Genomic DNA, 10,193 nt, shown 5'->3' on the forward strand with positions numbered 1-10,193 from the left:
GTGCTAGTGTATGGGGATCGCTAGTTGCCGTGGACTCGGTGGGCCGAAGGGCCTGTTTCCATGCTGTGTCTACAAAGTCTAAAGTCTAAATTAGTCTGAAGAAGGGTCCCGACCAAAACATCCCCAACCCAGACTCTCCAGAGATGTCTTGGTAGGACCTGCAGATGCTGGTCATACTGAAGATATACACAAAATCCTGCAGTAGCTCAGCGAGACAGGCAGTATCTCTGGAGGGAAGGGATGGGTGACGTTTCGGCTGGTGTCTGAAGAAGAGTCTGACCCAAATCCTCATCTGTTCCTTATGTCCAGAGATGCTGCCAGCCCTGCTGAGTTAATCCAGCATTTTGTGTCTATCTCCAGAGATGCTGCCTGACCGGCTGAGTTAACCGAGCACTTTGTGTCCTTTTTGCAAACCATCATCTGCAGCTGCTTGTGTCCACTCTGAACTTATTAGCAGGTGCATGAACATGATACCTGGTGGTTTCAACGCAACACGCAATGGTTAAGCTTAATTCAATCAGGCAACAATGCAAGTTGAAATACAATTATAGAGCTAAACTCGTTGAAATAATCTTTTCATATCTGGATCACCACCCATTTTACTGGCCTGTGCTAATCTAGAACACGCTGGACAAGGCCTGAACACTCTATTCCTAGACATTTTCTTCTCTAGCTCTTTAATTAGATTGTAGGCATTGCAATCTGTACAATTTTCAAAACTTTCTGACATAATTTATAGATAATATTCAATTTATAAACTTCTTTCGCTCTCAATAGCGACAGAAGTAACTGCATATGCCGGGGTTTTGAGCAACAAACAAGGAACTCAGCGGGTCAGGCAGCTTCTACGGAGCGAATGCACTAACGACGTTTCGGCTCGGTCCTGAAGAAAGGTACGGACCCGGAACGTGATCTGTCCATCCCCTCCACGGATGCGACCTGCCCACTGGGTCCCTGCAGCAGCTGGCGTTTCACTCTCGATGGCGTTGGTTTTACCCAGAATTCCGGGCGCGTGTGAAACGGCTCCGGGGAAACTGCAGCAGCCCAGTGCGCTGGCGCAGCGAGCATGCGCACAGCGGCTGCTGAAGACGAGCAGTGGCCAGGGAATGGGCGGCTGAAGCGAGGGCTGTGGTGTTGCGGGTGAGTTGAGGGGCGTTGTTGCCGTCTGGTGTGGGATTCGGGCGCGGAATAAGAGCCAGCGTTTCTTGCGTCTTTGTGGGTGGAGGGTGTCGGTCGGATCGAGCGGACGGGCGGCCGTCATTTGCGGGAGAAAGGGAGCGGGTCGCGTGTGCGGCCATCGCTGGTGACGGACAAAGAGAGGGCGCCGCCCCGGGAAGGGGAGGCCGCGCCCTCAACCTCCCTGTGTCCACCTTCTCATTGCTCAAACCCTCCAGTTCTGGTGATATCATGAAGCTTTTCTGCAACCTTTCCAGCTTAATGATATCCTCATATCAGGGCAACCAGAACTCTACACAATACTCCCGTTATAGTCGCACCAGCAACTAGCAATGTTACAACATTTTGAGATTTAATAAAAACAAGTCTGCAATTTATCCCATCAGATAAAGCATAAAAAGAAGTTTAATTTGACTGCTAATTCACTTTCATATCTCAGGTATTTAAAAAAGTTATGGCCATTTTCATACTCGGAAATTAGCATCTTGTTCCCCGTTGATTTTTTTATGGACATAACAAAAAAACTGTGATCGTGGACAGTCAAAAGACCATAACTTTCTTAAAAATTAAGAGAACTGAATGAAATTTTCAGTTATCATAGATTGAAGCATTCTGAAACAAATATAAAACAATCTTACTTGGATGACCTGAAATTAAAACATATAATTAGTTAGTTACCCAATTGTAGCTAATTCCAAACTTCAATTACTAGATCTAAACATCTATCCATTTCTTAAGAAATGATTAACATTTTTAAATAGTCTAAGTGTCCAAATAATATTCACAAAGAATTCACAATAAAACATGATTTTAAAATCTCATTTACATTAATTTATAGGCCAAAAGGAAGGAATTTAGTGTTCCATTGCTGTAAATTAATGGCCATTTAAATCAGCTTTCGAGTGGGATACTGTGGAAGCGCTGGTTTAGAACGTTCACATTGCGGTAGGTTTGTGCCCAACATGCCCAGAAAAATACTGCGGGATTTAATGGGGCCCCAAATTAGCTACTCGCAACATAAAACTTTGTATAAAGGGATCTTAAGAAGCACTTTTTAATGTAAAAATAAACAACCTACCTTCCGTTGTCCCCTGTATGAGATCCGACCCGTTGTCGGCGGTCGCGGGTTTAGAGGTTAATTTTTAACTTACTATAAAAATTAAATAAACCCGTAAAATGTAAAAACAGCTCCAGCGAGCGAAACATCATGCGATTTTCCGTCAGCAACTGATGTAGGCTGAACAAGCTCGATTTGACCAGCTTAGGGAAAATTGCGTTTTAAACCCGCCCCCCCTCTAAAACGCGACATAATCACACACACGGGCTTGGCAGATCTGCAGCGACGCTTAAGGTAGGTTTTGCAACATACCTACAGCAAGGTGTACCGTTGCAACATGACACCCCAGTTCCTTGCCCTGACTGAATGAAGGCAAGCATGCCAAATGACTCCCAACCACCTTCTCACCCGATGTCATCCATTTCAGTGAATTATTTCCCCATGGCCTGAGTCTCTCAGCTTTGCAACACTCTACTCTGCAAGTCCTTCCATAGTTAAAATTACCAAAATGCACCATTTTGCACTTGCCCTCTCCCCGCTGTAGTGCTGGATGCAGGCGCTGATTTACACGGAGGATCAACACAAAATGCTGGAGTAATCCAGCAAGTTAGGCAGCATCTCTGGAGAGAAGGAATGGGTGACGTTTCGGGTCGAGACTCTTATTCGGACTGAGATTCGGGGAGAGGGAAACAAGAGATATGGATGGGTAAGATGTGAAAACGACAGATCAAAGCAGACAACAAAATGCTGGAGTAACTCGAAGGGTCAGGCAGCATCTCTGGAGAAAAGGCATAGATGGAGTTTTAGGTCGAGGCCCTTCAGACTCAGACGATGATCAAGGAAATGTAGAATGATTCATTGTTATTTGAAGGGAAGGTGACAATGAGCGATACAATCAGTACCATTTAATCAGGAGGACCGTGAAACTAGTCAGAGAACTAGTGGGGGAATGATGCAGAGAGAGGGAAAGCAAGGGTTATATGAAGGTAGAAAAATCAATACATATACCACTGGGCTAAGCTGCCCAAGCGAAATATAAGGTGACGTTCCTCCAATTTGCGATGGGTCTCACTCTGACAGTGGAAGAGGCCCAGGACAGAAATGCCAGTATGGGAATGGGAGGGGGGGAGTTAGTCAAGTCAACTCAACTTTATTTGTCACATACACATACAAGATGTGCAGTGAAATGAAAGTGGCGAAGCCTGCAGATTGTGCAAAAACTACAGAACGGAATAGAACATAATCAGTATTTACATGTTAGAATTTTTTTTTTTTAAAGACAAAACACAACAGTAAATTTGTACAGTAATTTAGTCCCTGGTGAGATAAGAAATGGCCTGTGGGACGAAACTCCGTCTCATCCTCTTTGTTTCCACAGCATGACAGCGGAGGCGGTTGCCTGACCGTAGCAGCTGGAACAGTCTGTTGCTGGGGTGGTAGGGGTCCCCCATAATGTTGCTGGGTTTGGATCTGCACCACTTGGTGTATAGGTCCTGCAGGGAGGGGGCGAGTGTAGTTCCCATAGTGCGTTCAGCCAAATGCACTACCCTCTGCAGAGCCTTCATGTCCTGGGCAGCGCAGTTCCTGAAACCAGATTGTGATGTTACCAGACAAGATGCTTTCTACGGCCCCAGAGTAGAAGCACTGAAGGATCCTCAGAGAGACTCTGAATTTCCTCAGCTGCCTGGTGTTTAACAGCCAGGATTTAGCAATGGCTGATAGATTTGATTGACAGCTGGCAGTGGTGCACTCGCACTCGGGTTGCAATCCATGTACCGAGCATGTTCACCGCATCTAGTGGATTTGCGGAGAATAATGGAAGGGACCATGAACCGGCCCATTCCAAACAACGGTTTGTACTATTGCAGGTAGTACACACTTTATATCATTTACACCATGTTCCTGACACTTGCACCTGAGGTTCTCAGTGCCAGTTTCTTCTACGTTGAGCGATCATGGGCAAGGATTCCCAGGATCTGATGGTAATTGGATTTTTTTCACTGAACTTCACAGGCACACCAAACTGAATGACCTCAATTAATGCTGAATGGTTGGATGACGAAGGGGGAGTCAGGGAACGTCAGCATCAACGAAAAATGCGGATTGGTCATGGAGAGACCATCGGCGGAAACTGGAGAGGCTTCATGATGGGAGAAAGAGGGAACTGGTGACTGTCAGCGCCATCAGAGAAGGAGAGGGTGAGGAACTAGTGAGTGTGCAGCTCCCAGGTACAGTCGACTCCTTCAGGGAGATAATGAAATGAAGAGAGACCCGTTGAGGATGAGATGAAGGAAAAGTATGTTGAATGGGAACTTAGGAGTTTGGGGAATTAAAGGAATAGATAATGTTCTGCTCCATGTTATGAATTTCTAACCTGTACATAAATTGTCTTATGTAATTTTTTTTAAGGGAAGGATTTGAACACGGGAAACTTGCAATAAGCATCACCTCAAGATCTGATTGGGTCGCTTGAATCATCTAGATTTGAATTGAAAGGAGAAATGTTTGCCTGTGGGAAAATATTTCAAAAATCAGTGGTTCAGCAACGACAATGAGATGCACATTTGCCAGTAACTAGCAGTGACCAACCTGTACATGGTGTACAGCCTATACAGGGAAACGGCACGGCATTCACTTAAGAAAGGCCATATATTTGGTCCGTGTGCCTGCCGGGGCTTCAACCAATTGTCCAACCTGGAGAGGCACAAGGTCCCCCGTGTCACGGAGAGGCCATGGAAATGTGGGGACTGTGGGAAGGGGTTCAGTTACCCATCTGAACTGGAAACCCATCGTCGCAGCCACACCGGGGAGAGGCCGTTCACCTGCGCCGTGTGTGGCAAGGGATTCACCCAGTCATCCAGCCTTCACACGCACCAGCGGGTTCACACTGGAGAAAGGCCATTCACCTGTGTCCAGTGTGGGAAGGGGTTTAACGCGTTGTCAAACCTCATGACACACCAGCGGGTTCACACCGACGAGAGACCTTTCAAATGTTCCATCTGCGAGAAGAGCTTTAAAAGCACCAAAGATCTGCTGATACACCAACGCACTCACACCGGGGAGAGACCGTTCACCTGCGCTCTCTGTGGGAAGGGATTCACTCAGTCATCCCACCTTCTCACGCATCAGCTTGTTCACACTGACGAGAGGCCATTTAAATGCACGGACTGCGAGAAGAGCTTCAAAAGCAAAAAGGATCTACTGACCCATGTACGCACTCACACTGGGGAGAAACCGTTTATTTGCCCCTTGTGTGGAAAAAGATTCACTTGTTCGTCTCACCTTTTGACACACCAGAACGTTCACACCGATGACCGGCCTTTCAAATGCTCCGACTGTGAAAAGTGCTTCAAAAGCAAAAAACATCTCCGTAAACATCAGCGGGTGCACACTGGGGAGAGGCCATTCGCCTGCTCCATGTGTGGGAAGAGATTCACTCGTTCATCCCACCTTCTGAGACACCATCGCGTTCACACCGGGGAGAGGCCGTTCATCTGCACCGAGTGTGGGAAGGGATTCACTGACTCATCTGACCTTTTGACGCACCAGCGAGTTCACACTGGAGAGCGTCCGTTCACCTGCGGCGTGTGCGGGAAGGGGTTCACCCAGTCATCACATCTCACCGAGCACCAGCTTGTTCACACCGACGAGCGACCCTTTAAATGCACCACCTGTGAGAAGAGGTTTAAAAGCAAGAAAGATGTTCTCACACACCGGAGGGTTCACACTGGAGAGAGACCATTCACCTGCTGTGAGTGCGGGAAGGGATTCACTCAGTCGAACAACTTGCTCAGACACCAGCAACTACACAAGTGACAGCGGGCGTTAAACGTTGCTGTTGTCGCCATTGTTACCGTAATCATAATGTGGACCAAACTCTTCAGTCTGGGGAGTACTGCTTTGTGCGGATATCAATAATACCCACAACATGATCTTGATAAGTATTTAATAATTCAGTATTATTGTGGATTTTGTGTCTCTTCGCTGGGCTCGAGCTCAGAGGACTATCTGGGAAAACTGTATGGTGGATAGAAAGCTTCACTGGATATAAAGCTGGGCAAGGCAACTCCTTGGTCTTTCTCATCTCTCTTCAATGGCCACATGGTCACCCAAAGTTTTATTGTTGAGAGGTGTGAGAAATGTCCCCCATTCACAATCTTCCGTGGATCTGAGCTCCCAGATTATGGAAGCTTTGTGGTGATGTTACCGGATTGGTAATCCAGACACCTGCACAAATGATCTGGAGACTTTAGCCGATGGGAATTTGAATTCAGGAAATGAAATGTATCTGATCATGAAACCTTGGCATTATGATTAAATTAATTAAGTTTGCAAATTGTTTTACGGACAGAAATGCCAGCTGTACGTGATCCAGTCTGCACCTGACTTGGTCCGTGGGAATGTGCTTAATTTTTTAACCGCTCCTTGAAGTGGTTGAGCAAGCCATCAATCCAAGGACATCTGAGGCTGGGCAAAAAATGCTGGGTTTGTCAACAAGTTCGTACATCATGTAAGAAAGACCTTGAACATCAGGTTTCTTTGCAAATATGTTGGATTGAATTGAATTGAATACTTTATTGTTACATGTGACAAGCCACAGTGCAGTTCTTTGCTTACATATAAGATATGCAAATATTCGTCCATAAAGGGCGCTTACAAAGTTGAGAATGTTGCGAATCGGAATGAAAAAAGAAATTATGAAAATGTGTTAATTTCAGATTTTGATGTAAAAGTGACTGAATGTGAAATCGCAGCTTTAAATTTGCAGTCCAAGATTAACTGAAAAAGTTATTTATGCAACAGTGTATGATTTTATTCAGCCATCTTAATATTTAAAATAGGCATATTTAAAAATAGGTATTGTAACATTTAAAGGACTTTGATTGCTATTTGCTGATACAAGTATATTATCGTCATTTGAACTCCAGATAAAAAAGTTAATAGCTCCTGATTTCCATTCTTCTCTCTCAACCCACCAGTCAATGTTTCTCTGCGTCTTAATTTATCTTGTACTGTATAACAATTTTTTATTCTGATATTGGTTCGTTCAACTTAACCCAAAATGTTTCTCTTTCTGTGGATGTTGTCCGACTTGATAGGTCTTGTCAGCGTTTGTTTTTATTTCAGATTTCCAACATTGCAGTATACTGACTTTTCTATGTAACATTCTGTCTTTCTATTTGGTTCTGCTATAAAACATTCCGACTGCATAGATTGCCCCTTTTACTTTGTCGCTAATTTCAGAATCAGAATCACACTTTATTCGCCAAGTATGTTTTGCAACATTTTGCATTGGCCGGGTCAATCATACAATTAAAAGTAACACAACACTCAAAAACACATTTTAACATGAACATCCACCACAGTGACTCCTACACAATTCCTCACCTGCAACGGACTGTTCCAGCTGCTACAGTCAGGCAAACGCCTCCATTGCCATGCTGTGAGAACGGAGAGGTTGAGAAGGAGTTTCTTCCCAGAGTCCATTAGGACTGTAAACTCCTATCTCACCAGGGACTAACTTTTACTGTGCCACTCTACTGCTTTTTTTTTTAAAGTGCTGTTTTTTTCCCTTTTTCCTTCCACCCACAATATTTAATATGTAAAATAATATGTGATTCTGTTCCATTCTGTTTGTAGTTTGTTTGGTTGTTTGTTTGTTTGCCTTTTTGCGCAAAGTCCGCGAGCATTGCCACTTTTCATTTCACTGCACATCTCGTATGTGTATGTGACGAATAAACTTGACTTGACACTGTGATGGAAGGCGAAATAAAGTTCATGTCCTTCCCTTAGTTCTTCCTCGGTCGTGGGCCTCTAGCCCCCGTTGAAGGACAGTCTTGACTCCCGTAACCGGCGGCGTTTGGGCCCTCTGAGTCCCGCATTGGGGGGGAGGAGGGGAATGTCAGCTCCCCCGCGCTGGGTGATCGAACCTTGTGTTGGGGCTGGTCGAACCTTTCGCGACGTTGGAGCTCCTGACACGGCCTCACCTGATGACTGTGAGCCCTTGGTGTTGGTCCGCGGTGGTCATGGTGAGAGCGATCTCAGGCAAGGGATCAGTTCTGATGTTAAGTCCGCACCCTTTGGCCCACCGAGTCCGCGCCCACCAGAGATCACCCGGTACACCAAGGCCAATTTTACAACTTACCTAAGCCAATTAGCCTACAAACCTGCAAGTATTTGGAGTGTGGATGTCCATCTAGGTTGGCATGGATGAGTTTTGTCAAAGCGCCTGTTTCTATACTGTATGATGAAACCCCACCTCTTTTCTGTGGCTCCAACCACTGCATATCCATTTTTTCCACCTAGTCACCCATCTCCTCCCTCCTTCGTACACTCATTGCCCGTCCCCAAGTTACTAATTTCCTGATCTCCCCCTCTTCCCACAACCCTTCCATCTATTTCCTTCTCTCTGGCCTTACATTTCACTCCTCTCTTTATCTGACATCATTTTGCCTCCTTTTCATCTCCAGCCTTTGTCACTTACTCCATCCATCTGCCCATCCCCCCACTATTACTATCCATCTATCACTTGCCAGGCTTTGTCCCACTTCCACTTCTCTTCACTGGCCTCCCCCCTCCCCACTACTACAATTTGTAAAAAAAAGGGTGCTGACCCAGAATCTGTTCTATCCATGTTGTGTGAGAGTGCTCATGTCTTACACACATGATTGAGTTTTTGAGGAGGTAATGAAGACTATCAGTGTAGCACCATGGATGTTGTACAAAATATTTAACAAAGTTCCTCATGTAATGAATTATAACTCATGGTACCGAAAAAACAACTGAATGTAATTGGAACCTTACACGTTGTTAACTATATACCAATTTGGAGACAGGCCAAATTTTGAATTTGTATATGTGATTGATAAATAGTCAGGATAAGTGGTCTCTGTGGAACCAATCCCTGCAGAACATTGCTTCTCACTTTAATTTTGTTCTTAACATCCCTGTCGTCTGCAGCAAACATGCAATTTTTGTTTTGCTATCTGCTTCCTTAGGCGTTACGCTACTTGCACAAGCAATTTCTTCCTTTCAGATACAAATCTATTCTAGCTGGTCAGAAAAATTAACCTTAACTTATGCGGGAAAGATTGCTTTAAAACGCGAGAGAGGCAATACTGTATTTGGATACCACTAATTCACCAATTCTATTGGGTTCTAAGTATCATCATACATGTAATGGTATTGGGAAGAAGTCACCAATTAAGTGACAATTTCTGACAAATATTGATTCAGAGGAGCTACTGGGCACTGATTGATCTTCGGAGTACGATTTTTTATTTAAAACTTTAATCAAAGTAAATATTCACCATTTTACTGCAATGAAATATCTGGAGAATGGGACACAAGAAACCGCAGATGCTGAAATCCCGAGCAAAAACCAAAGTGCTGGAGTAACTCAGCGGGTCAGACATCATCTGTGGAGGGAATGGCCAGACGATGCTTCAGGGTCTCTGGAGTCCTTGAGTTAAGACAAAAATGTCACAAGAGAGTGATCCTGAAGGTACAAGCCACTGCTTACGAACGCCCAGCGTATGGATACCTGTACACATGAACTAGCTCCAATAATATTTTTAGATTCAAAAACCTGACGTGTGTATATATAAGTCTGTTCCATTCAACTGCAAAACTAGTTTCCCCTCTCTTTCCATTTTTATTGTTTGTTCATTCTTATTAGTTGTAAATCCTTATGAGATCACTCATTATTATGCTCTGGATGTTACGAAATCACTCATTACTAAACTCTGGATGTACGAAAACCGTACTAAGGGATTTTAGTGTATTATGGTTCTGTAAAAACAGAATCTATTTGTTACGCAGGGTTGCCCTATACTGTATTCGCAACATGTCAAGCAGCAATATATACACAAAGTATTAAAAAGCTAGCCCATTGCACCGAGGAAAAACTGATTTGTAGAATGAATATAATTTAGTCCTGGATGTGATTAAAAGTAGCAGC

At 44.4% G+C, this 10,193-nt stretch overlaps 1 protein-coding gene across 7 annotated transcripts; it reads left to right on the top strand.

Annotated features, from left to right (window-relative positions):
* The first annotated feature begins 1,003 nt into the window (after nucleotides 1–1,003).
* On the top strand, nucleotides 1,004–7,996 carry LOC129704318 (gastrula zinc finger protein XlCGF26.1-like). 7 transcript variants are annotated; one of them, XM_055647377.1, is made up of 4 exons: nucleotides 1,012–1,140; nucleotides 2,778–2,939; nucleotides 4,247–4,529; nucleotides 4,643–7,996. In XM_055647377.1, the coding sequence occupies exon 4, from the start codon at nucleotides 4,829–4,831 to the stop codon at nucleotides 6,047–6,049; it is 1,221 nt and encodes a 406-aa protein (XP_055503352.1). In that variant the 5' UTR covers nucleotides 1,012–1,140; nucleotides 2,778–2,939; nucleotides 4,247–4,529; nucleotides 4,643–4,828; the 3' UTR covers nucleotides 6,050–7,996. The 7 variants fall into 7 exon arrangements, with proteins under 7 accessions (XP_055503351.1, XP_055503355.1, XP_055503356.1 ...); XM_055647376.1 differs by lacking the exon at nucleotides 2,778–2,939 and having other exon boundaries at nucleotides 1,004–1,140; XM_055647380.1 differs by lacking the exon at nucleotides 2,778–2,939 and having other exon boundaries at nucleotides 1,004–1,140; nucleotides 4,247–4,461.
* The last annotated feature ends 2,197 nt before the right edge of the window (nucleotides 7,997–10,193 follow it).

Source organism: Leucoraja erinacea, chromosome 15 (genome assembly GCF_028641065.1).
Source record: "Leucoraja erinacea ecotype New England chromosome 15, Leri_hhj_1, whole genome shotgun sequence".
In the NCBI taxonomy this organism is placed as follows: domain Eukaryota; kingdom Metazoa; phylum Chordata; class Chondrichthyes; order Rajiformes; family Rajidae; genus Leucoraja; species Leucoraja erinaceus.